At 47.8% G+C, this 26,886-nt stretch overlaps 1 protein-coding gene and 2 long non-coding RNA genes across 16 annotated transcripts in view; 1 reads left to right on the top strand and 2 right to left on the bottom strand.

Moving 5' to 3' along the window:
* Positions 1-26,886, top strand: part of Frmd4a (FERM domain containing 4A) — a 588,018-nt gene that overhangs the window by 516,693 nt on the left and 44,439 nt on the right. For 10 of the 14 annotated variants that reach the window (XM_087590786.1, XM_087590788.1, XM_087590784.1 and 7 more), the window contains 2 exon segments: positions 17,218-17,294; positions 22,922-23,060. In XM_087590786.1, the coding sequence (XP_087446912.1) occupies positions 17,218-17,294; positions 22,922-23,060 (216 nt within the window). 14 annotated transcript variants of the gene reach the window in all.
* On the bottom strand, positions 5,229-11,910 carry LOC134482746 (uncharacterized). The gene is made up of 2 exons (XR_015641874.1): positions 6,288-11,910; positions 5,229-5,540 (listed from the first exon to the last, which is right to left on the bottom strand). It is a non-coding gene; the product is annotated as an uncharacterized LOC134482746 (long non-coding RNA).
* LOC120097893 (uncharacterized) lies at positions 12,780-18,272 on the bottom strand. The gene is made up of 2 exons (XR_015641871.1): positions 18,190-18,272; positions 12,780-13,240 (listed from the first exon to the last, which is right to left on the bottom strand). It is a non-coding gene; the product is annotated as an uncharacterized LOC120097893 (long non-coding RNA).

Raw genomic sequence — 26,886 nt, 5'->3', positions numbered from 1 at the left:
CTAGCCTCAAACTCTAAATCATCCAGGCTCACCCTCCCACGTGGCTGTGACTACAAGCTTGTGCTACTATACCTGGCTCCAGATATGTGTGTGTGTGAGAGTGTGTGAGCATATTTGTGTGTGTTTGCGTATGCACGAGCACGTGCACGCACGTGTGTCAGAGGACAACCTCCAGTGTCATTCCTCGGACACTTAACCTTCCCCTTTTGAGACAAAGTCCCTCACTGCCCTAGAGTTCCCTATGGAAGCTAAACTGGCCATCCAGCAAGCCTGCCTGCTTTGCTTCCACAGTGCTGAAATGAAAACATACTACACTACTACACCATGCTTTCCTTTCCCCCATATGGGTTCTGGGGATCAAATTCAGGTCCTCATACATGCAAGGAAAGCACATTAGCAACTGATCTATCTCCCTAGACCGAGAACACCAATTTCTAGATAGATAACCCCATGTCTGTCTTTAACTGTTTTCCACATGAACCAGTGCCCAAGCCACATCTGATTAGACAGTCAGTCCCTATCTGGTGTGTCTGTTGTGGCATGTGGCCTCCCTGGGTCCATACACTTCCTGTCCCAAAGCCTAGTCTCCTAGACATCTTGTCCTCCCTGGCCCTACAGTTCATGTAGCAACACTGAGAAAGATCATATAAATAGCCACATTGATGGTGTGGACAGAAGGGGTCAAACAGGACATCGGGTATTTATAACACTCGAATAAACACCCAGCCAGACAACAGAGCGGTGTCCTCGACACGGACAAGTTCCTGAAGAACTCTGCAGACAGATTCCCCACTACCCTGGAAGCCCCGTTGACCCTGGATGCAACTGGAAGGAAGCAAATCAAAACCAAATGCTATAGTTGGAGCCCAGATCGCTGCAGGGGAGTACACAGTAGTCCCACCCGTGCCAGAAGAACCACAAACCAGTGGCGGTCACTTCTGAACTGACTTTGTTTTTCTGGCTACCGAAACCGGTGACTTCTCATGGACTAAGAAGAAAATCTAACCCATTAGGACACAGCTCTTTTATCTCACCCCGTTTCTTTATGTGTCTCTCCTCACCCCCTTGATAAAGCCACAGGCGGTCTCTTGGCTCCTCTGGTAATTCCCACATAAGCAAAGTCACATAGCCACTTTAAGCAGCTAAACCAGCTTCTATTGAGACAGCAATGGTCTGGGGAGATGCTTCAGGGGTTAAGGGCGCTTGCTGCTCTTGCCCAGTATTGAAGTTCAGTTCCCAGAACCTGTGTCAGGGTGGCTCACAAACCACATGTAACTTTAGCACCAGGAGGGAGATCTGACACCCTCTGCTGGCTCCCCCACGTACCCACACGGATGTGTGCATACACAGACACGCACGCAAACCAAAGTGAAACAGAGATTATTCTAAAAAAAAGAAATTATCGTGTTCAGCCCCAAAAGATTCCATGTTAGTCAGCTTTTGGGTGCTGTCACAAAATACAGAGATGATTATCAACTTACAAAGATGAAGGGCTTTATACAATCCTTTAACAAACACTGGGCTCATAGCTTTAGACGTTCTAGACCATGATCAATTGGCATTTTCTCTTTCTTTTTTTTTTTTTAAGATTTATTTATCTTATATATGTGAGCACACTGTCGCTGTCTTCAGACACACCAGAGGAGGGCATCAGATCCCATCACAGATGCTTGTGAGCCACCATGCGGTTGGTGGGAATTGAACTCAGGACCTCTGGAAGAGCAATCGGTGCTCTTAACCGCTGAGCCATCTCTCCAGCCACCACCCCCCCGCCCCCAGCACATTTGCTTTGAGGCCTGTTGCAAGATGTAAACCACAGCTGAAAGTGCATGGCAAAGCGAAACCACTAACCTCATCAACGAGAAACAAAGGAGAGGGAAAGAAGGGGCCAGAGTCCCAGAGTCCTCTTCAGGGGCTTCCCCCAGTGACCTAATGTGTTCCCTTCCTAAGGGTCTTAAGCCAGCTTCCCAGTGGCATCACCCTGGTGACCAAGCCTTTAACACATGGGCCATTGGAGGAACATTCAATATCCAAAATATAAAGGGGGTGAGATGGTTTAATAGATAAAGGTACTCCCAACCAATTCCCAAGACTCACACAGTACACAAAAGGCACCAACTCTTGAAAATTCTCCTTTGACTTTCACGCGAATGCTGCGGCATATACACCTCTCTCTCTCTCTCTCTCTCTCTCTCTCTCTCTCTCCCTCTCTCTCTCTCTCTCTCTCACACACACACACACACACGCATAAATAGAAAATAAATAAATACATTGAAAATTTAAAACATACAGATCCAACGTATAGTGGCTCCTTCAGTCTCAGCATGCAGTCTCTTCCCTGTCTACTGAATTCTGCTTCTCCCCTATGGCACCAGATTTCTGAGGGTGCCCTCCAAGCTGTCCCTCCAGGCGATTGTCATAAGCCCTAACCCTCTAGGTTTGTGTGGGCAGATGGGCTTTTCCACCTGCTGTCTGTGGGAAGCAGAGTGCTCACAGCTTGTCTCTCCCCAAGACCCACCCTGTAACGATGTCCTCAGTTTCCTCCTTCCTGAACACGGTACACTGCACACTGAGTAAAGAACTTGAGGATCACCTACCCATAAGGCTTCATGTGCATATGGAGGCTGGAGAAAACCATTGGCCACCCCCTTGGAGATAGATTCTCTTATTGGCCCAAAGCTCACCAGTTAGGTAAGTCTAGCTAACCAGTAAACCCCAGACATCCCCCTGCCTCTATCTCCCCAGACCTAAGATTTCAAGTGTGCACTACCACGCCTGGCATTTTGTGTGGGTGCTGGGGATTGAACTCAGGTCCTGATGTTTTTAAGACAAGCACTGCATTGACCGGGCCGCCATTCTAGCCAGTAAGGGTTCCAAAATTCTTTTTTTTTTTTTTAAGATTTTATTTATTGTATATGAGTACACTGTAGCTGCCTTCAGACACACCAGAAGAGGGCATCAGATCCCATTACAGATGGTTGTGAGCCACCATGTGGTTGCTGGGATTTGAACTCAGGACCTCAGGAAGAGCAGTCGGTGCTCTTAACCACTGAGCCATCTCTCCAGCCCGGTTTCCAAAATTCTAACAGTTCATAGAACACAGGTGAGTGGTACAGCTTTCACTGCACAGCTCAGGAGGGTTGCGTGTGTTCGGCCGTGTGGTGCAACCCATCTTCAGAACGCTTTCTATAACACAGATCAGGAACGTTAACTGCAGTAGCAGTGCCCCGTTCCCCACCCCCCAACCCCAGCCCCGCAGCCTCTGGCAGTCATCTTTCTGCTTCCCGAATCTATGAGTTTGACTCACTAGATGGTTGCCAACGTTTGTCTTCGAGGAAGCATGCAATCCCAGAACACATTTCAGAATGAGAAGGGTCTCTGAATAGGTAATAATTAGGCTGCCGCATCAGAACCAGGGTCCATGTCGCCCTGTTGAGCCTGCTTGCTGACCTTTCTACCCAGCACTTGGCCCCTGCTTGTGGCCTCTCCTACCTGGTGGTCAAATCTCAAGGCCCATATGTAGGACTGCTCATCTTGAAGTCGCACTCAAGACCTCTCTGTTTTACCTTATCCTTGGTTCTAACATCCAGTGGCCAGGGGCACTGCAGACCAAAACCTACGATAAGTGAAACTGATACTGAACAGCCTGATTATCTTCTCAAGCACATCCAACAGGTGTTTCTGGTGCCTAAACTTTTCAAGCAATCCCTTCGATCCATCTGGAAGTTGTATAATGGCATTTTATTAGTCTATATGTCCCTGTGCCTGCTGGCGTGTACCCAGGCTGGTTGTCACGGCTTTTTCTATTCCGGCCGTTTAATGAGAGGGCCAAGCACCAGGAGGGCCCCGGACTCGGAGCTCCATAGGTCTTGAGTTTGGATGGAAACCAAACACCAACCCCACCTTAGACATCAGCCAGAGGAGTCACAGCCGAGCAAGTTTCCTGTGCACCTGTGTGTACCTAATCACATAATTGAGTTTATGGTTGACATTTGGAAACTCATTAAAAAAGAAACCTGGTCACTGGCCAGGTCTCTCACCAGCAGAGTGAAAGGTCTGAGATGCAGAGAGTCGCAAAGCACCGGTGGTTGCTCAAGGGCTGGGGAAGGTGAGTTTGTCTCCCATAAATTCCCACCAGTAAATGAGAGAAGGGGCTTCCCACAACAACCAGGGAAGGTGCTTATGGGAAAGAGGTCCTGCCGAGAATAAAGGGGCCTCTCTTTTATACTTGAGCTGCTGGCTGGTTTTATGCAATTAACTTTACCGAGGTGTATTTTTCCAGTACAGTGCATTTAGACCTTGGGCTTTCTCCATGCTAGCTAGGCACATAGGCTAGCGTGAGTCGACAAGCTACATTACTAGCACACATTCATTCATTCTTTCTCCTTCCCTCTTGCCCTCCTCCCCAATGTGGGTGCTGGGGGTCTGAACTTGGGTCCTCCTACTCTCTCAGCTCGCACTTCATTATCTCAAACGAATCAACTCCCTAAACCAGTAGTCTGTCCCTTTTTACCGCAGAATAATACTCTTTGGCTGCTACTTCAGTCCCTTCTGCAGTGGTACACCACACACACACACACACACACACACACACACACACACACACTCTCTCTCTCTCTCTCTCTCTCTCTCTCTCTCTCACGCATACAGTTGTTAATATCTGCTCAGTCCCTCACAGAGCCTATAGCTGACCACTTTTGCAATGATGCCAACCTTTCCCCAGCCCTGCCTGCTTGTTTTACATTTGCCCCTGGGCCTGTTGTCCTTGGACTGACTGCCCTGTAAGTTGTGAACCAATTTCTTCGTTGTTTACCTCTTGCCTCAAGAAAACGTACTTCTATCGCTGCCTCATGCGGTGTCTGATGGACAGCCAAGGCGAAACAGAATAAAGCTACTGAACACCAGGCTTGAGGGCACACATTATAATACCGGAACATAGGAGGCTGATGCAGGAGGATTGCTGTGGGTTTAAAGCCAACTTGAACTACATAGCACTGGTTCACTCAGTGTTGCATTACAAGATCCTGTCTGGGAAAAAAAGAGAGAGAGAGAGAAATGCACTTGGAGTAAAGTATCCAGCAGTGCGTTGCAATCCAGTGCTGATTTTGAAGAGATCCTAACATAGATGTGTACAGTAGCCTACAGGTCTTAATTATAAATTGGATAACTCTCAGGGAAGGGTCTCTCAGGCACTCAGTCCACTGAAACACTGAGACATTCGCAAGGGAGGAGGGAGAAGAGAGCCCACAACCTTTTATTGTTTATATCTGTAGGTAAAAAGAAAGAGGGAAGGGCGGGAAGGGGGCATCTTAAAATGGCTTCCTTTTCATTTGGCTTTATTTCTTGTCTGTTGGACCAAAGAAATTGAGAGCTAGTAGCAGTTAGCTGTCAAGACTGCACTCCTGGGATCCTTCAGAACACAGACACTTCTCTGTCTCTTTCACAGAAGCGGGAAGTGTTAGATTGGGAAATCCTGGCGTTGAGCCCTGGTAGCCATCTTCAGAGATCGTAGCAGCTTCCTTTTGATGAACTAGGAACTGCTGGAAAGATTTTTCTTAATCAGCATGGTTCACAGGAAGGGGAAACCCAGGTGCTCTGACCTTCCCAAAAACTGTTAAACCTGTTCAACACCCACCCCCCCGGCACAGCCAGAACCCAGTTGCTACAATTCCACCCACCATCAACAGATCCTGCTAACCAGCTGGGAATCAACTGCTGGGATCCACCCTGCCCAGATGGTACTGAGAAGGAAACTTGAGCAGGCAGAGGCAGTTTCTACACAAGACGAGCTGTTCGGTCCAAGCGGGACTAGAACTCCAGATTTCTGGGATGGTGGACTGTCATTATGTATGTTCTTGGCCCAGGGAGTGGCACTATTAGAAGGTGTGGCCCTGTGGTGTGGTCTTAAGACCCTCATGCTAGCTGCCTGGAAGTCAGTCTTCCACTAGCAGCCTTCAGATGAAGGTGCAGAACTCTCAGCTCCTCCTGCACCAACCATGACTGTCTAGATGGTTCCCTGTTCCTACCTTGATAAGGGACTGAACCAGCCTCAATTAAAGGTTGTCTTTTATAAGACTTGCCTTGGTCATGGTGTCTGTTCACAGCAGTAAAACCCTAACTAAGACATAGACACCCCTAGTCCTTTGTGGAATCACACTGAGTATAAATACTGTCCAGCTGTCCAGGGATCTGTGAGTTCTTGACCCATTCTTCCCTCTTGGTCTGCCTAACTGACGCTTTCCCATGTCCATGTAGAGTTAAGGGAGGGTGACCACGTGTATACATACCTGTGCATAGGGTACATGTGTACATGGAGGTTGGAGTCTACAGGTCAAGCTTAAATGTTGTTCCTCGGATGCCTTCCATCTTGTCTTTTGGAAACATTGGGCTGGGGCTTACACGTTCAACGAGGCTGGCTGACTAGCACACCCCAGAGCCTTCCCTCTTGTATGTTCATGCCACCATGCATAGGTTCTGAGGCTCAAACTCAGGTCCCCATCCTTTCACACCGAATGCTTTCCTGATCACGTTACCTTCCTAACCCTCTAACGAAGCACCCATCTCAATCGGTGTTCCTCACTTTGTGGAAGTAGCCGGATTGCACGCTGCCGTCACGTGCCATCTGCACGACCTTGCACGTCTCTCAGCTGGGTTTCTCATAACTCGTTTCCCAACACCCTTTCTCCACTCACATGCTCAGTCGGTCCACAGTTACTGAGTAGCAGGTGACTGACTTGCCTCAAGGGGTGTGCATTCCCGAAGCTTGAGTGTGGTGGAGACGTCTGAGGAAAAGGTCAGCTGCAGCACGGGCTGCTGATGAAATGGCAGAGGGGTGGGTAGAGATATCCCAGAGAACTACCCCAGGCCGTGACTGGAAAGCCTGGAGTGCCCAGAGCAGCCATGACGAGGGGGATGTAGCTCAGGGTAGGGTGCTGAGCATGCCCTCTTGTTTTCCTCTGCTCTCCCCAGCCCCTCCTCATGTAACTTCAGGAGATCTTCCAACTGGCCTGACCACTTCAGAACTCCTCCTGGGGGAGGGGGAGGAGCAATGGGATACCAGAGCTCGAACCTTAGAACCTGTCATTCTGGAACAAGGGGAATATGGGAGTTGAAGTCTTCACTCCTAGAACTCATCTTTCTGGAGAAGGCATCGTTTCTGCAGGGGAGATCCATAAAGGAGTTGAAACCAGGACCTCAGCTCCACCCAGGTCTTTGCATGCCTCAGAAAAGCTGGTTGGGCAGATCTTGTAGCAAAAACCTCAGGCCAAGCTACTTACTTCCTGCCAGTGACAGGTATGGAGCCTGCAAGACACTAAGGGCTCACCCTCTAGCTGGCTTGAAGGAAAGCCGAAGACCTGCTGCCCTGCTACCAGCACACCAGCCTTGAAGCAGATCCCCTGGCCAAGGGGAAAGGTCCAGGTCTTCCCCCTGAATTCTCAGCAGCGGGTAAGGACTCTTCCTCCCATTCCCACCTAAACCAGGTCGGGAGGAGCCAGGGATTGACTCGGTTGGTAGCATTCTCACTAACACTGCATAAAACTGGGCAGAGTGGTGCACAGTGTAATCTCAGCCCTTGAAAGGATTAGTCGTCAAGCCCATCCCGGGCTACAAGTTTCAAGACAATAAAATAAAGTCATGTTCGGTGTGGTGGCGCACACCTTTCCCTGAGTTCAAGGCCAGCCTGATCTAGAGAGTGAGTTCCAGGGCAACCAGGATAAACCAACAAACAAAATCAGCTCAGCTCAACCAGTTTAGGAAGGACCTGTCCCTTCCCCCCCCCCCATGCCACCCACCCCCCCAATCCCCCTCCCCTCGACACCACCACCATCAAGAAGAGCAGTTCTTAAAGCACTGGGGTGTGAATGAACAAACAAGTCACTGTTAACTCATAGCCCTTAAAGGGTCCTCGCTCCCTTGCTGTCTTTCTTCTCAGTCCATATAGGTGACTGGGTGGATCACTTTAAAACTGAACATAGTCGTAGTTCCCAGTGAGTAGCTAGACTCCCTTGCAGAATCTGTTGTCATCATCTTCTGCCTCCCATCTAAGTTTTCCCCAGGGTCACATGTCCTCCACAAAAGGGATGGGGATATTGAAACGATGCCACAGCCTTGGACAGAGAGCCCAGGTGCCAGAGAACTGACAGGCTCACCTCAAAAACAAATAGAAACATACAACTTTTTCCACACCAACCCTGTTCTCCAAAGGACTCAAACACTACATGAAATAAACACTTTAGTTCATCAAATGTCTTCAACAAAGCAAGTAAAAAGGCCCCTTACGATTTTCTCAGGACATGGACCAACTATTCCGGTTTCAGCTTAGTCATCCCTGGTCTTTTCTCATCCAGGATCAGTTACTCTTCCCTTTGTTATAAAGGCAACTTGAAGAAGGAAGGCTTTACTTTGCCTCACAGTTTAAGCCTGGCAGCAGGAGCTCAAGCTAACTGGTTACATTGTGTCTAATTCTCAGGAAAGTCCCGGAGAGGAACAGTACTCAGGGGACTCCAGCTGGAGGAACTGTGGCGGGCACATTTAGGGTGGGCAAACTTGGTTAATTAACTCCCCTAGAGACATGCCAAGAGCTGTCTCCTAGATGACTCTAAATCCCACCAGGTTCACAATAGTGATTGACCGTCCTTCCTACTGAAGGAAGTCTTTTTAAAGGAGGAACTGGTGTGCCGAGAGGTTAGGCCACGAAGTACTGGGGCATAGTGCTCAAATCGAGGAAATCCAGTTAAACTAGATGTTATAAAACCCCAGGCACTGACCCCATTCAACACTTATTCCCCTGATTCCCAGAGGCACACTGTGGGAATAGAGGGTGGGGGTGGGGTGTGTGTGTGTGATTATATCTAGAAGAGAAAGGAAAACACGAATGCAGTGCCTCCTGAAGGTATTCATCCTTGCCAAAGCTTCGTGATAAACTCTTTCTGCAAGAAAAGGCTGATGTGGAGAGGAAAAAAATTATCTAAAGACAGATCCTCAGGGAAAGAAGACAAAAGGAAATCAAATGTAGTGGGAGGAATCAAGTGACCTGTTTCTCTCTGGGCTCTGTTGATTCACTGGCCTCTTTCTCTCTCTTCTTAATGATTCTTAAGCCAAATGAAACTAAAAGGTTTTTGATGGGTTAAAAAGAGGCCAGCCATTAAGAGGTCCACACTTGGTGCTCTGGGCATCTGTCGCTGGGTTAACCATATTAAGCTTGGAGTTCCTGGTGTCTGACAGTGAAGTGGGGGAGGGGAGACCTGACTGGAAAAAACATACTGAGTCCATTAGATCCGGCTGTGGAGAAAAATTAGCCGTTGTTCTTGCAGCTGGGTATGCAAGCATCTCCAAGAGAAAATAGATGCTTGTGAACGCTGAACGAGGTATGGAGGGCATGTGCCCTCCGTCCACTGCCTGTCGTCATAGTTTGTTAACTTGGAAGGGCCAAATTTGGTTTCTGTAGTGTCTAACCTTACTGATGAAAGTTAAGCTCTTTTATAGGAGAACGTTGATTTTTCACATCAAATATCCTGAGATTAGAAGTCATGGCAGGAAAATGGTCAAAATGGTCCTTGGTCAGACTTGCAATGGGATTGGGGCCATAGCTTGATAGAGTGCTTGCCTAGCATGTGCAAAGCCTGGGTTGCATCCCTAACATCACAAAGAGATATAATCTGTGGGTGATTCACGTGATGGGGATGATATAGGGTTATAGATATAGAGTTACATAAACATTAGCGGGTGAGGGAATCTGCTAGACATGTCTAGGGCAAAGAAGCTCAAAGAGAATATCTAGAACTCTTCCCAAATAGAATGAAGCACCTTGGCTAGGCTCGTGCTTACCGTGTAAAAGCTTCAGTCAGACAGATAACATATGGGGGGGTGGTAAGATGGCTCAGTGAGCAATGGCACTTGACACCGGGTCTCATAACCTGGGTTCTATCTCTGGAACCCACATAGTAGAAGAGGAGAAACGACTCCTACAATTTGTCCTCTGACTCCCCTACACATGCATGGTCACACACACACACACACACACACACACACACACACACCCAGAGAGAGAGAGAGAGAGAGAGAGAGACACACACACACACACACACACACACACACACACACACATGAATACATGCAAAACACGTAAGGAAAGTATTTTAATAGCCTTGGTAGCACATTATCATCTTTCAGGGAAACGTGTACAGACTTGAAGCTGATTCATGAGAAAACTAGAACGAGAACCTTTATGTTTTACAGTAAGAGGGATGGTACGGGTAACGAGCGACGAGGGACAGACATCAGAATAGTGAGTGCTTGCTGGATGCTGAGGGCGATTCCAGCCATCAAGTTAAGAGCTCTGGATGTATTCATGCATTAAGTCAGCAGCCCTATAGGCAAGTGTTGCTATTCATAGTGTTAGTTCTAAACACGAATAAAGACACGAGGAAACTAAGTTTCTAAAGATACAAGGCCAGCAAATACTTGGTAGAGACTATGGCTTTGGATCCTGTGCTTCTAATGTCTATCTTTTTGTTTTGCTTTTGTGTTTGCCTTTTTTTGTTGTTGTTAATGAACATCGTATTACCGATCAGTAGGAAGTATTCAGTACGAGATGCTCCATTTTAAGACTCCAGGAGAACGGCACTGAGACGGTCTTTGAAGTGGCAGTGCCCGCTCTGACCTACGTATGCACAGAATAAATGGGTATCTCATTTTGGAGATTTGAATTTAGAAGGCTTTGCAAGTTCAGGGCCTGAAGGGAGAACCTTTGACCACACCAGGCCGAGGCTACTGGTCTCTGTGTTGGTTAGCTGTTTGACCACGTGACTTAAGCTAGAATCATCCGAGAATAGGGAACCTCGGCAAAGTAATACCTCTGTCAGACTAGTGTGCAAGGTGACCTGTGGAGCATTTTCTTGATCAGTGGTGGATGGGGAAGAGCCTAGATCCTTATGGGCAGTGCTCTCCCCTACCCCCGGGAACGTGGTCCTGTTAGTGGGGGAAGGCAGTGGGGAACCAGTAGACAGCATTCTCCCATGGCTTCTACTCAAGATTCCTGCTTTGAGTTCCTACCCTGAATTCCTTTGCTGATGGAGTGTGACCCGAGAGTAGCAATGGAAGCCGGCCTTCATTGTCCATGGAGATCGGTTAGTTCCAGAGCCTTGGGTCGGTAAACCCCGTACATAAAATGATGCAGAATCTGCCTATGATCCATTATGACAGACTCTATACTCCCATTTCCTTAAGTTCTGGGAGCAGAGTTTCACTGTTTAACCCAGACTGGCCGGGACTCACTACACTATGCATCCTAATCTGGATTCAAACTGGCAGCAATCCTTCTGCCTCAGCCCCTTGAGTGCTAGGATTAGAGACGTAAGCCAACATGCTCAGGTTCCCAAAAACCCTAACTCACGTCTCTCAGATTTGCAATGCCTAATACACTGGAAATGCTGTGGAAGTAGTTATGGTATGATATTGATTTGGGAATCATGACAAGATAGAAAACAGTCTGTATTCAGTACATATAATTTTTTTTCAAATATTTTCAATCCCAGGGCAGAAAGAAAAGCAGATGCACACATGGTGGGGTGGAGGGGGGTACCTGCAGAAATACATGTTAGATATCATATTCTTCTTGCCTAGCAGTACAGCCAGTACCAAGGGGACATCCACAAATGTGAATGGATGAACGAATTTAGATTAGATAGATGGCGATCTGTGGCCGACCTAAACCACAACACCTGTGCTTCTCTTTATAAATAAACTAAAACATAGCGGACACTAACGGAAGCATTTAAAATGGACACAAGGTCCCAACTGTTCTTCCTCATTTAAATGTCTGTTTCTGTTGTCCCCATAACTCTTCCCAGGATGCACGTGATCAAATCCCCTGCATGCACAGCATTGGGACTTTTCTGTGGCAGCTCCATTTGACACTTCATTTCTATGTGCCCAACGTAAAGATAAAACCCAGGGAATTGTGTGTGGTAGTGTCTCAGGAAAAAGCAGAAGTGAAATTAGGAAGTGGAATTTTCGTTTGTTTGTTTGTCTGTCTGTCTGTTCTGTTCTGGGCTTAGAGACTATTCCTGTCTGTGCCATTCTGTTTGAGAACGTTCGCATGTTTGGAAATATGTACAGCATCGTGTCCCGTGGGATGGCCAGAACGGGTCTCCTGAAGGGCCTGAAGTGTCTTTGTTCTTGCTCTTGGGGCTCTTGTCATTGGGGCTCTGTGGCACAATAGAAAAAGACCAGGACAAGAAGTCACAAGCCCGGGGCCCACCATCAATCACACGCTTAACCTCTGGCACCTCTCTTGGTCTCTCTTCATCAGAGCACCTTCCTCTGGGGAAGGAGGAAGAGACCCAGATGGCTGACTGGATCCTGTATAATGGTCCCTCTGGATGAAGCAGGAAGTTACTCAGAGGGAGGTCATTTAGGGGCTCTATGACTCAGCCTCGGGGACAGGAGGAAGACAAGGCTCCCTAAAGTACTGGTCAAGAATCAGAGCCATTAGGCCGAGCTTCCTCTCAAGTCGTTATTTCTACGCCCTCCTGACAGCCTGCCTGCTGCTACCCTACATGCCATCCCACAGCGCTTGTAAGTGCTGGTTGGAGAGGAAGTCCAGTGGAGCCGAGGCCTCTTCCTCAGCCCCAGCCTCAGCCACGCACAGGATGTGTGGACCTAGTAGGCTAATAGGAGCCAGGGCCCAGGAGGCCCCCCTGCTCATTACGGTTTCACAGAGCACCCTGTCACATTCGGGGCACAAAAACAATAGTTATTAGACACTTTGCTCTCTCTGTGGTTAAACATTTCCCTTCTTGGTTTTATACATGAGGGCACTTGGGACCAGAATGGGACAGTAGAGGACCTGAGACCATAAGAAGGCAAGGTCAAAGGCTCCCTTATCCGGAACCCTTAGGGTTCCAATGATGGCAGCAAACACCATTTTAGTAAAAGTCCTTCCTGATGGTTTCTCTAAATTTTGGAGATCTCATAATTCACTACTACTTCTGCAATCCTTACTATTAGAGACAGGGTCTTGATATGGATCTGAGGCTGATCCTCTTGCTGCAGCCTTCTGCATTATGGGCTTACAAGCAAGAGCCACCATGTTAGGCGGCCTCTTAACCCTTTATTCCCCATGCAAGCTCCTGTCACCCGGCCCATTCTCAACCATGGCATTTGTTGTCTCTCAGTCTCTAGCTGAAGCTGCTGAGTATTGAGGCAGATGCTTTGTAGAGCCCGGATGAAGGTAGCACTACAAGAAAAGAAACATGTATTATTATTATTATTATTATTATTATTATTATTATTATTATTTACAGTGTGGAAGAGAAACAGAGATCATGTAGGAGAGAACAAACTTGGTTGGGAGCGGCCTTCTCGAAGCCACATTGTTGCTCATTTGTGAAAAAGCACTCCCCTTGTAAAGTTAACCACGCATTAGTGAGAGTGAGAGCTGTTCTCACTAATTGGTGGGCTCCTGGGGGAAGGCTGTATTGTTAGTGGTTGCAGTAATGGACCAGGTGCCCTTGACTTCTGTTTCTGGTTGTGTGGCCCTAGGCACTTTCCCCTCATTTCTGTGTGCTTTGTTTCTTCTCCTCCAACCTCCCCCCATCCCACCCCTCCAAGAAAACTCGCAATTTTTCTTCACAGAAGGCGGGGAGGAGCAACAAAACAAAAGTGTGGGGATTTGTGGAGATGCCAGGCCAAACTGCCTTGATTTAACAGGTATTGATCAGTAGAAACTCTGACTATTGCGAGGAGTACATAGTTGCACTTCTAGTTAGATCGCTGGGCATTGAAGTAGCTGAAGCCCTTAGGGAGCTAGCCCAGTCTTTGCCATGGCTACCACATGTCTGGTGTGCCTTTAAGTAGGGTTCCAACTCACGGTGATGACTTTACAGGGTGGCAGGGATAGACTGACTTCTCTGAAAACCGAGGTCATGGAGGCTCCTCCTGAGTGGATCCCAGGAATGATGCAGTACCGGCATAATAATAGCTCATCCCTCGCTATTCACAGGAAGACGTGAAACTAGGCGTCTTCCCTTTGCTTTGTCCCATATTGTGTCTCTTGGTTGGTTGGTTGGTTATGTTTTGTTTCTGTTGTTTTTTTGGTTTTTTTGTTTTGTTTTGTTTTGTTTTGTTTTTGTTCGTTTGTTTGCTTTTACCATGCCAGCCTGAAAACTGAGTGTTGAGCAACCAGGGACCCTACCGTCATGTGAACAAAAATGTCCCAGACCCTCATGAAGAGCATAGTGCCTTTAGCTTAAATGACATCCAGCCTTTAATGCCAGCAGCAGCTGTCTCTGCCTTCTCCATCCCTTCAGTCCTCCAATTCCCGCCACCCACAACCTTGGGCAGCTCCCTGGCTCCCTAGCTCCACCCTCTCCTACGTGAGAAAAAAAAAATCAGTAGCCAGTATTGTTGCCTGTGTGCATATCCTCACCCATTTCTGCCGGATTCTTCCTATGTCCCCAAGAAGCTATATGATCTATGAAAACTACCCACGTGCCCCCCCCCCACCTAACCCCTCCCACTGCCTCTGACTCCTGGCTTTCCTTCCCGGTATTTAATTTGCAAAATAAAAACCAAAATAAAGTTGTGCTAAAACAGCTATCAGGGAAGGCACTGTTTGGTCCCAGCTACGAAAAATTTTTCTACAGAAAATACATCACCCCATGCACACACACTGAGAGCCAGGACTCTGCTATTCACCCCTCAGAGCAGCCCTGACGCAGAAGCCCCGCCCCTTTCCCTGGACCGCCACTCTGGCTATAGAGCCGGGCTGCAGCTAACTAAATAGAGGCGGCAGCAGACCCAGATGGTTTTGTTTGCGCCCTTTGGCAAACTCACGGATCTCCACACTGCACAGCATCGGGGACCACTTAGAGGAAAGGCATGGTTTGTGTTTTATATTTTTGCAAGGAGCCAGGGAAGGAGGAGTTGCCAGGAAACCGACCCTCAGAGGGGTGCTCCAGGATTCTTTATCAGGCCTGCAGGCGCTTCATTAAAACATGCACAAGTGTGGCTTTCTCCTGAGCGTTCATGCCAGGTGTAGCTTCCTTTCCTCCCGGGGAGGGGTCTACCTTCTCTGGTCTGTACATCAGATACCGGCGGGGCCCTTAACTCCCATCCCCCACTTCATGCGACCGAGACCAGGACCGGCTATATCATTTGCAGGGCCCACGCCAAATAGATAAAAAAACACGTTGGAAATTTCAAGATGTCAACAGCAAGCGCATGACCCTCTTGAACGAGGGGCACTTGAGTCACACATCCATAAAGCCAGCCCTGTACGGGGCCTACTTTGCTTGGTTAGGGTTGGTATAGGGTAGGGTCTAAGAAGGACAACCTTTTCTTTTGGGGTAAGGGGGAGAATAAGTCTTTATCCTGACTGTAAGATTTCTAGCACACGCATAATCTAATTTTTTTAAGCTCCAAGCCAAGACCTGGGAGATGTAAGTACTCAGGTGGTTCTGCAGTTACTGTCTCTCTTTTTGCCAGCATCTGGAAGCTCTAGGAGTGTAAGGAAACCACAGTGAGATCCAGGGGACCTGGAGGCTCTAAGAGATCCATGACAGGGAGACCATGTCTGTTAAGTACTTATTTCTCCTCCATTGCCCAACCTGAGCCTACCTAGAACCTGCTAGGGATAAGATTGGTCTGGAGCTGAATTACTACAACTTGGAAAGAAGGGAGCCTCGATTTAAACAGAAACTTCAGACTCTAAAACCTCTGTGTCTTGCCATAGCGTGGGTACAGTATGACAAGCTACGCATAAAGCCAAGGTCATAGTAGAGTCCAGTAGTTCTATGGCTTCGGTGAAGTTTAGTTAAGGTATACCCAACGTGTAGGTATCAGACTCAAAGTGTCTACACTGAGTGTCTACACTGAGGGACGCTGAGACATAGTTCTGTGTGTTTTAAGTGACAAAAAAAAAACCCTACTGAGACAGGATGGACCAGAAGCCATCTGAGCCAGCGCAAGACTTCGGAGCACTTAGAATTCCGTAGAGGAGAGCGGGAAGCCAAAAGAATGCAGCCTCTCTAGAAATCAGTTTTAATTGCTGCCGGGTCTTACTTGGGTGGTAAACATCGTGGGCCCGGAGAAAAACAGGTCTCAAGGAATAGAGGGAAATGGCCTTTGTGTGTGAAAGGTGGATGCTGTAATAGAGCTGGGAACTCCGTCTGGAACAAAACCTAAAAAACCGTGCCTGTGCGGCCACACGAGGTGGAAAAAGGGGGTTTTCCAGAGAAGAATCAGTCATTTTCTCAGGGAAAGACCAGACCCCTGCTTTACAAAGCAAACTCACATTCTAAGCGTATAGAAGGAGATGGGAGCTGCGTGAATAAAATAAATGCAAACTCACTCGTGTACACTGAGCTTTAGCCCCTGGTGACATTCCCCAGACCGCTAAGTAACTTTCACTTTCACCCAGAAAAAGCCACCCCACTCCTAGAACAATCGGAAGCGGCTCTAATTGCCTCCCAACCTCAAGATCGGCTACTTTGGCTCCTGGGGTTCCCTTGTTCTGTCAGTGCCACAGCACGACTCGGTGTCCCCGCCGGACAGAACCCCTGCTCCCCCACCCCGCTTTGTGCTGGAAAAAAAAAAAAGAATTACAAACACGCACTGTGATCATGACTTGCCTGCCCCCAACTATGGTCGCACAGCCTCCGCCCTCCAGCGAGCGAGGATGTCTGAGGCTCTTACACTTTAGCGGCAGGAAGTGGAGTCCCGAAGGGAGGCTGGGAATTTGAACGCCTTCCCATTTCAGCACTCGAGGGGAGGAAGCGCTGCTCAGCCCTCCGCGTACACAGATGGCTACCGCTCCCTCCTGAGCGCCGCCGCGTTCCGGGCTCCGAGCCTCCTCTCCTCCCTCCCCTCGGCTCCCCGCCCCCACCTCCGCTCCCTCTTCTTGGAGGGAAAAGTCTGCAGAGCTGGGGACTGTCTTGGAGAACTCAACAAAGGCTGGAGCCAAAGGGGAACCAACTTGAAAAGGAACTCGTTTTGCGTCTGTTAAGGAACCTGCAGGGAAAAATCCACACCTACTGTGTGTGTGTGTGTTTCAAGCTCTAGTAGTAGGCGGGCTCCCGGGAGGAAGCACCAACAACTAAGGTTTCAGCCTTGATAAGGAGACTCCGCTGTTGAAAGGTTAATCAGCGAAGAAGGGACAGCGCGACCCTGTAACTTAACTACTCCTGAATTTAAACTGCGCTGTTTTCCGTCCAGATATTCCAATGGAGGCAGTTGGAGAATCTGTATTTCAGGGAAAAGAAGTTTTCCGTGGAAGTTCATGACCCTCGCAGGTAAGCGTTAAGAAGCCCTTTTCTTTTGAGAGTGTGTGCGGTGTACTATTTGCACGTTGATTTTGTGTGGCTGTGATGGTGTGTGTTCCCAAACGACCAGTCTGGGGTGAGGGGAGAGGATGGTGAATCCCGAGCAGGACAGAGTTCACATCAGACTGTAAAGCTTTGTGGTGATAAATGCAGATGACAGTCTCATCTGGTTACATGTCACTTGTGTGCATGCGCCCTCTCTTCCTCGTGTGTGTGTGTGTGTGTGTGTGTGTGTGTGTGTGTGTGTGTAAGAGGAAGCATTGTGGCACTTTGGAACAACATTGAGTTACATGGGGACATTCCTGCTTAACAGACAGGAGACCAAAGGCTTCCTTGCTAGAACTGCTAAGCCTACTTCAGACAGGATGGTAGACTGTCAATCAAAGTAGTTGGGCTCATTTATTCTGGTCCAGGAGCTGTGATTTATTTATTTTTTTTATGTTAGTTTTGTGGGTGTATATGAAATAAATTCAGTTCTTTTTCCTTCTTCCTACATTGTACCAGCCATTGTTCCCGAGAACTCCAGTCTGAAAAACCTGTGTTCCAAGTTGGATGCTAAACAATAAGTAGGGTTCCAGTTTGGAATGCAGAGAGCCCTGCAGGAAAGGAGTCCGGGCACCACCAACCCCATGTTTTCCCTCTTTGTCTGCTGGCAACTGTAGCCCACAGCCAGCAACAGGGTTTCCCTAAGCCAGGCCTGACCCCTCAGAATAAATTGCTATGTGCAGGTCCAGATGCAGACTGACAAGAGAGTAGGCCTCAGAAGATACTAAATAGATCAGATGCGCTCTAGAAGCCAAAGTGGGTTCTGGTGGTGGTGACACCCGGCCCCGAGCTTAGGAGGAAGTACTGGCAGCCACCCCACCTTGCACTAGGCTTCTGAGCATCCAGACCAGCAGCTGTGGCCTCCAGGGAGCTGGGGACTCAGGATGAGACATTGCCTGCAAGGAGAAGGCCGAGGTTTGTACAGAAGCCCTCATGCCTGCTGCTGCTGCTGCTTCTGATAACCCAGCTGGGTTGTGTACCTCCTTGTAATCTACACAGAACAGCCTCCCCTCCTGTAGGCGAGAGTTTATCCCTGCCCCACAGTTACCATGAGACTAGCAACTAGAGAACAGAACGTTCTAGAATTTGAGTTTCTGTAGTCAGGTGCAGAGGGTGACTTTAAGCAGAAGGGTTGTTTGTTCTGTGATTCTCAGGACCATGGATGTATTTCATGGTCTAAAGACCCTCCTCCACAGAGCACAATCTGTCTGCACAGGCCACGGAGGGGCAGGTGGATGCCAAAAATAATAATCCAGCTGAGGAGAAACTCGCTGCTATTTTTCCAGGTGAACTTATGTCAGACTAAGATTCACAGACAAATGAGAGGAGAAGGAGTAGGAGTGTAAGGGAGAATCGAATTCTACACCATGATCATATACAGAAAGGGGATGCCTGACAGCAAAAGTTGAAAAGAAAAGAAAAGAAAAGAAGAGAAAAGAAAAGAGGACCTGTTCTCCTGAGTGCAGGGAAGAGACAGAGGGAAAGGATTTACCCCAGTGTGTGTGTGTGTGTGTGTGTGTGTAGTGTGTGTATGTATGTATGTATATAGTGTGTGTCTGTGTCTGTGTGTCTGTGTGTATGTCTGTGAGTGTCTGTATATGTGTCTCTGTGTTTGTGTGTGTCTGTGTATGTGGGTGTGTCTCCGTGTGTGTGTCTGTGGTTATGTCTATGCATGTGTGTCTCTCTGTCTGTGGGTATGTCTGTGTATTTGTCTCTGTGTGTGTACGTGTGTGTGTGTGTCTATGTGACTGTGTAGGTGGGTGTGTCTGTGTGTGTATGTATGTGTGTGTGTGTGTCTGTATGTGTGGTGTATACACACATGTATACTCCTTCTGTGTCTGAAATTTCATCAGTGATAGAATTACTAAATTTTTTTCTCTTTGCCAAGGAAGGTCTAGGAATATAGGAAAGACACCTAACATCATACATTACCATAATGGGCTCTTGCCTTAGTTAGCAAAAGGGATCTATCTCATACATGTTCCTCTATGGTAGATATGAAAGGCTGAGTCAGCATCCTCTTCCGTCAGGAACTGTTAGCAGAATTGGGGACACCAGCAAAAGAAGCCATTGATGGGGGTTGCCAACTACTGGCAGTGTTTTGATATTTGCACACATGTGCTCCCCAGATAGTTCCTCACTATGACGTAGGAAAGAAATCAAGGCGCAGACATCGAGTGTTGGTAGCTAGTATATGATACAGGCTAGATTTGAACCCTAGAAGTCTGAGGCCAGAGCTTACGAACACGAGTTCCTCATGCATGCCAGTTCTGGTGTACTGAGTGTCAAGTGGTACGGATCAAAGTGCTGAACGATGTGGCCACCAGAGGCCTCACTGGTCATGTGGTCTTCCCGAGGAGCAGAGATCTGAGCTGAAACCCATGGGTTACTAGGATCAAAGCCACGGGTGGGCCCTCAGGACAACTGAAGAAAGGAGATTTTTATGTGGATAGAGAAGCAGTCTGAGCTCAGAGTATGAACTTCTTCCCTGAGGAAAGCACATCTGAGTCCACCATGATAGAGGCATCACTTGGGGCCAAAATAACTTTCTGGGTGGAATGGGGCAGATCTAACTGGAACCTCTCTTTCCCTGTTGGGCCTGCCCCGGAGAACCTGTGGTGGACTGTAGCCTCAGTTCTTAACTGCCTTTGTCTCTGTCATCCTCTAGGTTTAGTGACACTGATCCATGGCTGAGGTTTAGGCAGAGTAGACGTCGAGGTGGGAAGGGCTGACAGGAGAGATGACAGAGGAGATAAAATCCTGATGGAGCAGGCAAGAAGCTCTGAGTATCTGATGTAGATGTTCCCTTGAAGCTGACTTCCCGATGAACCACTTCTGCCTCCCTTACTGTGTTCCCTGGAGAGCTGTAGCAGCTGGATTTTACAGCTCTCTCTACTGTACAGAGTACATTTCAAGTTACTTTTTCTGCCTCCTTCTGCTTTCCTGGGGGGGTGATTTATTTACTAGGAGTTCAGATGGCAGCTACTTGACTCCCCAAAGACCTATGGGGGAGCCTCCCATGGGCCCCCTTTTCATTTTCTCCCCATAGAGCTGTTTTATTCATTGATTTTTTTTCTCCCTTAACTTTTTTTTTTAAACTAAACTGGAAGTTGGGGAGTGCCCCACCCTAATCACCAGATTTGAATTTCCACTTCATGTGGTTATGAAGAAGCCCCACAGTTTAATCTTTAGCTTAAAGAACAGGACAATAAGACCAGCATTTAATTTCAAAGGAAAATGAGGGGTGGAGTGAATGCTGTTTTTCATAAGTCCCTATGAGACTACAGTTCTTCCAAATGAGATATTTTCACCCCAAAAACACTGATATTTCTTCTGATACATGATCAAGATCCCTGCTTACACCCCAAGCTCCCAGCATCTCCCTCCTGCTTTTTGGTATGCACAATGGTTTGTGAGTGAGGGGCCACAGCACACAAATGGGGGTCAGAGGTCGTCATCTTCCACCTTGTGTGAGACCGGGGCTTGTGTCCTTCGCTACTCGTACATGCCAGGCTAGGTGGCACAAAAGCCTTCAGGAATTAATGTCGGGTCCCTGCTTACCACCTTACCATAAGCATACTGGGATGTGCTGGGATGTGTATATGGCATCCAACTTAATGGGGCCTCCATAGAGCCAAGTTCAAGTCCTCATACTTTGTAGGTTAAGTGCTTTGCGCACTGAGCCATCTTCCCAGCCTTGCTCCCCCTCCTTCTCCCCCCCTCTCTCCCCCTACCATTGCTTTAATTTGTTCTAAGATTTTAAAATATTTAAAAATATCTAATTATGTTTATCTGTGCATATGTGCATTGCCTTTGTGCGTGAGTGTGTGCACATGTGTGTGTGTGTACCTGTATGCGTATGCATGTATGTTTATGTAGCAGAAGTCAAAAGACAACTTCTAAGAGTCCTTTCTCCCCTTATATCACACGGTCCCAAAGGATCGAACTCAGGTCGTCAGGTTTGGCAACAAGTCGTCTCTGACCCCATTGTTGACTTAATTGGTGCATCCTATAGAGTTAGTTCACGGGTGCTGGGAGGCGGTGGTGCACACCTTTAATCCCAGCCCTTGCAAGACAGAGACAGACTGTTCTACAGAGTGAGTTTCAGGACAGCCAGGGAGGGGTATACAGAGAACCCCTATTTCAAAAGAACAAAATGAAAACACCACGACGATAGAAAGAATTTTCTTCACTGATGATAATGGCCCTTATAAACCTTTTATCCCCATCAAAATACCATTCATGTTTTGAGACGGATGCTTCCCGTTCTTGTTTTTAAGCTCCACGTGCCTCTCTCTACTCCATATATACTCCAGTTAGAATTGAAAGTGTATACAGAGTTTGGGGGAATGACTGGCTCCTCTTTCTCTGCCTTCCCTCTCCTGACTCTATGCTCTGGGATGAAGGGATAACAAGTTAATCTGCTCCATTTTCTTTAGTGGGTGCATGCGTTCCTAGCTACCCACCCTAATGTTCTGAATTTACGAATGAAAGGCATATGTATGTAACCTTTTATTTTAATATGTCTTAAACAGCACAGTTTGGGTACTTCCAGACCTCCCTGAGGCTAACACACTCTCCACTCTGATATTCCTGAGTTATTACTTACTGAAACCTGTCTTCTTTTTTTTTTTTTGGTTCTTTTTTTTTCGGAGCTGGGGACCGAACCCAGGGCCTTGCGCTTCCTAGGCAAGCGCTCTACCACTGAGCTAAATCCCCAACCCCTGAAACCTGTCTTCTATGTAGGCCACCACGGACCCAGGCCTGCAGCCCTTGTGGGTCATGACCCTCAAATTTTACATCTTGGCAACAACTCTGTCTCTCTGTCCTACACTCCTCAGGCTAGGACCTTCTCCTGGAGTAGTGGCCCAGCCGTTGAGCTGCTTATTAAAAATAAGGCGCTGTGTGTGTGTGTGTGTGTGTGTGTGTGTGTGTGTGTGTGTGTGTTTCATTCTAAATTCAAAACATTGGGGTGGGTAGCGACGAGCGCCTACACACCCAATGGGGAGTTTAGAGTGGGTTTAACTACCACAACTTCACTGGGAACGTATCTGCAGTGGATAACCAGAATTTTCAGGGAACATCCATCTAGTTAGAGTAAATGCAGGAAGTTCCACCATGTAGGAAGTGCTCGGGCCTGTGGAGAGGAGGAAAGAATTCACCCCTCTTCCCTTTAGGCGGCATCACCTGGTTAATGAAGAGTATTAAGGTTATTGTCAAAGGCTTTTCCTGGCTCAGAGATTTGTCTTGGCTCCTTGCCAAGAGCTGAAGCTCAAAAAGGACGATCAGGTGACCTAGAGTGACCCATCTGGCCCCAGGCTTGAGGTGTCAGCTTCTAGACACAGCATGGCCATGTGGATCCTTGAGTGTGAATGTACCTGTATGCGTGTGTTTCTGGGCGAGCTCCTCTGTTCCCTTCTTGTCAGTGAACTCTCTCTTAAGGCTGTTTTACTGAATGACCGCACTCCCCCCACCACACACACACACACACACACACACACACACACACACACACACGGACTGAACGAAGCTTGCTTCTCTTGCTTTTGCAGGGCTTCCGTGACCAGGAGGACTTTTGGGCACAGTGGCATTGCCGTGCACACATGGTACGCGTGTCCGGCGCTAATCAAGTCTATCTGGGCGATGGCGATTAGCCAACACCAGTTCTATCTGGACAGAAAGCAGAGTAAGGTAAGCAACCAGGCCTTCCACCAGGCAGCTAACTGGGCTGTGAGGCAGCCATTTAGGGATGGAATTAGATGGGTAGGGGAGGAGGGAGGGGCTGTGTCCTTGGCTTGAGACCTATGTGGGTAAGGGCTTGCCTCTTGGGGCTACAGGCAGGAAAGAGAGGAACATCACAAAATCTTTAAGAGGCCATGCTGGGTGCTACCTGACAGGGAGGTGCTTGAGCCTCAGGTACAGCCCTTAGGAATTCTGAACATAGTTTCGGGGGTTCTGGAGGCTCTCTTAGTAAGCTCTCACACCCTTACTGGTGTTCAAACAGTGGCACATTGTTTTCTTTGGGATGGGGGTGCAGATAACCATCCTCACTGAATAGACAGGACTAACAGCTTAGGGAAATGGCTGTGAAACCCCCCCCAGGCTTTTCCAACTGCCAACTCTGTTTTTAAAACGTAAAACTGGAAAAGTGAAAAAGGAAAAACAAAACAGAAGCAGCGCCAGCTCTGACTCCCTCAGGTAGACCTGGAGCCCGGGGCATTGGGAACCTGCCATCTCTGAGCCCAAGAGGTTCATCCACTCCCTGCCTGAAAGGCTAGCCGCGCTTTCTGGTGGGTGGGAGAACGGCACACTTCTGGTTCACACAGGGGTTACAGCAGCACGCTGCCCTCCCCTTCTCCACCTGGCCTCCCCTCTCCCTTTCCCAGGGACCCCACAGGCCACTCCCATTCAAGGTATCTCAGAAGAGGAGTGGAGATGGCTGTAAGCCTGCCTCAGGATTCTACAGGCCTCAGGTCATGGGAACACTCGACAGAATCAGCCTTGGCCCCTCTAGTGCTCCCACCAGGCATACGAAGTTGCCTCCCTAAGTTCCCAGGGACAGGTGGCATTTAATGGATCAGCGTGATTGGATTGGTACCCTCTTGGCTCTTTTTCCCTTTATTGTGGGGTTCCTTTTCTCCTCTGGAGGAGAAAGCAGGAATTGGGAGTAAAGTAAGTTGCAGAGAGTGAAAGGAAACCAGCAGAAACGACTGCCCCCCTTCACTCCACCTTCCAAATCATGGCTTGTCCCCTGTCACAGCCACTATCTGCTTTGCGAAGTATTGATTTCTTTTTTTGTTTTTATTTTCTGTGTCTTTCTGACCCTTTTATTAAGTCGCTTTTGGGGTGACTGAGTCTGGATGTGTGTGGCGTTCTTGTGGCTGATAGCATCCTACACTCTTCTAGTGGTGACGGGCCTTGGCACAAGCCTCTGAAGCTTGTTTAGATCAAAAGAGACCGGGCCACAGCGGTTTGACTCATGGTAGATACTGAGACAGTATGTGGGGGTCGCTGCCCTGCTCTCTAGTAGACAGTGTAAGAGGTCAACACCCACAGACATTGATCTCCTCCTGGGTTGCTTGCTGGTGGGTTCTAACGGTTGGAAGGTGGAACGTCTCTCCTGGATCCCATTGTCAGTACCTCTTGAGGGTAGGATTCTATTCCACCCCCATATTCTAATACCATAGTTTGCAATGGAGACAGGAAGTAGCCTATTTCTCCCACAGGACAGTGCCGTGTCAGCAGCTGGCTTGGGGTCCTCTTCCCCATGCTGTTTTTTTTGTTGTTGGTGGTGTGTTTTTTTGTTTTTTGTTTTTGTTTTTTTGTTTTTCAGTTTCCTGAGTGTCTCAAGTAGTTTATTCTTGGGGTTCTTTAAAAAAAAAATGCCTATGAGAAGCCTTGTTTAGCAGACTTCCAGTTAGCCATGACGGATACAGTAAATGACGCCCCGGAAGAAATGATCACCAGTCATTTTTTTAGCAGGAAGCATTATTTAAGAGACAAGCCGAGGGCTGGAGAGACAGCTCAGTGGTTAAGAACACTGACTGCTCTTCCAGAAGATCCGAGTTCATTTCTCAGCAACCTCATGGTGCTTCATAGCTACCTCTGACTCCAGTTGCAGGGGGGTCTGACAATCTCACACAGACATATATGCAGGTAATAGTGATGCATGTAAAACAAAAATACATTATAAGAGAGAGAGAGATCCAGCTATAGGAGAGACAAAGACAGACTGCTTCTTCAAGGCTAACCTAATCCATATAGAGAGTTCTAGACAAGCAAAGGTTACTTTCTTAATGAGACTCTGGCTCAAAAAAAAAAAGAAAAAGAAAAAGAAAAGAAAGGCAAAACCAAAGGCCAAAAGTATGAGGAAGCTCTCAGCTATCCTTTTCTGTTTACTCTGAAGGACAAAAGAGAATAGCCAGATTCCCAGAGGAACAGAATTTTACCCAGGAATCATTCCATGGCCATGAGGGCCTTAGCTATGTATCGGGCAAGAAGCATTTGTTTTCTTGTGGCTCTAGGACCCTAAGCCGTTATCGATAAGCAAGTTCTATACCACTGAACTTTGTTCTTAGCCCTGCATGTCACTTAAGAGTCAATTCTCAGGGTTGGGGATTTAGCTCAGTGGTAGAGCGCTTGCCTAGCAAGCGCAAGGTCCTGGGTTCGGTCCTCAGCTCCAGAGGGGAAAAAAAAAAAAAGAGTCAATTCTCTAACCTCACTGTCAGGTGAGGACCAAGCTCCTCTGTTTGGATTATTTTCCAGCTCTGTGACCTGGTCAGGCTTCTTATCACACGTGTTTTTGCTTTCTCTAATTAGAGAACAGAAAAGGCACTTCCTGACCCAGATTAGTAGCTGGTGAAATGACACGGTTTGCGAAAGTGCTTTAGGAAATATGTTTTATTTTAAGAAAACCGTAATTTATTAATATCTGCATGATTAAGCTGACCCATCCCCCTGCCTAATGCTGCATCAAATTTAAACTTTCTGAGAAGCCCCACATTAAATCGGAGATGGTGAAACACTCGGTAGGAATTACATTGCAATACCGCGCGTTTCTGGGATGTCATGTGACCCATCTCTGGTGGGCACCATGGCCTCTGTGAGTGAGTGTCAACAGGTCTGGGATGGAAAGCTTCAGACGTTTCTGGACAGCCAGTGTAGGCTGGCACCCTGGCAAGGCCTCACATTCTACTCTCTGGGGCCGCCAACCTTTCCTTCCTCTGAAGGGCTCCCAGCATAGTTCAGGCCTCCCAAGTGATGTTTATCAGACCCAGAGAAACAAGTACTGTCTAGTGGTTTGAGTCAGTGAGAGCCGTAGCCAAGACCTCTTCCCTGACACCCAGATTACTCTTCTTCAGTGTCATTGTGCAAATTGTTTTTGGAAAGCCTCCCCCCCTCCCAGTCTTCTCTCTCCCCATTTCTTCCTTCCCCTTCCTTCTGCTTCCTCTCTCTCCTTTGGCTCCCGAACATGTCCACGAAGGAGACCTTCTACCGCCGACGGCAAAATGGTGGGAAATTGGTTCCTTGCAGTGCATCGAGTATACGAAGCTTCTGCAGACACGAATTATAATTGATCATTTATATCTGCCGATTCTAAAGATCAGAAATGCTGGCATAAGGATCCAGTGACCGTTGCATCCTGGAGCCAAAGAATGTTTTACAGACTTCAGGGGAACGTCTTTGAAAGCTCACATTGTTCAGAGTAACTAATAGATGCTTTTCCTCTGACCTCAGAGCGGTGCGCTCTGGAGTTGATGTGCTCTCTCCTCCTTAAGCTTTTACTTTTTTATCTTTTCTTCATCCAATCTGTCATTTATTCCTCCTAAAATAAACTCCATGATAGAACAAATTAAGGCTGACTCATCAAACGTCAGTACCACATGAGTGTCCATTTGAGATTGTTTAGGGACTCGGGCTGACACAGAGACCTTGCTATACAAGAAGGGAATCTCCTAGAAGTGTTGGGTCATTGCGATAGGCCCATTCCAGAAAGTTCTTAAAGTTGCCTGAATCT

Source organism: Rattus norvegicus, chromosome 17 (assembly GCF_021556685.1).
Source record: "Rattus norvegicus strain SHRSP/BbbUtx chromosome 17, alternate assembly SHRSP_T2T, whole genome shotgun sequence".
In the NCBI taxonomy this organism is placed as follows: domain Eukaryota; kingdom Metazoa; phylum Chordata; class Mammalia; order Rodentia; family Muridae; genus Rattus; species Rattus norvegicus.
The sequence above is the reverse complement of the archived record's forward strand: the minus strand, read 5'-3'. Positions and strand labels throughout refer to the sequence as shown.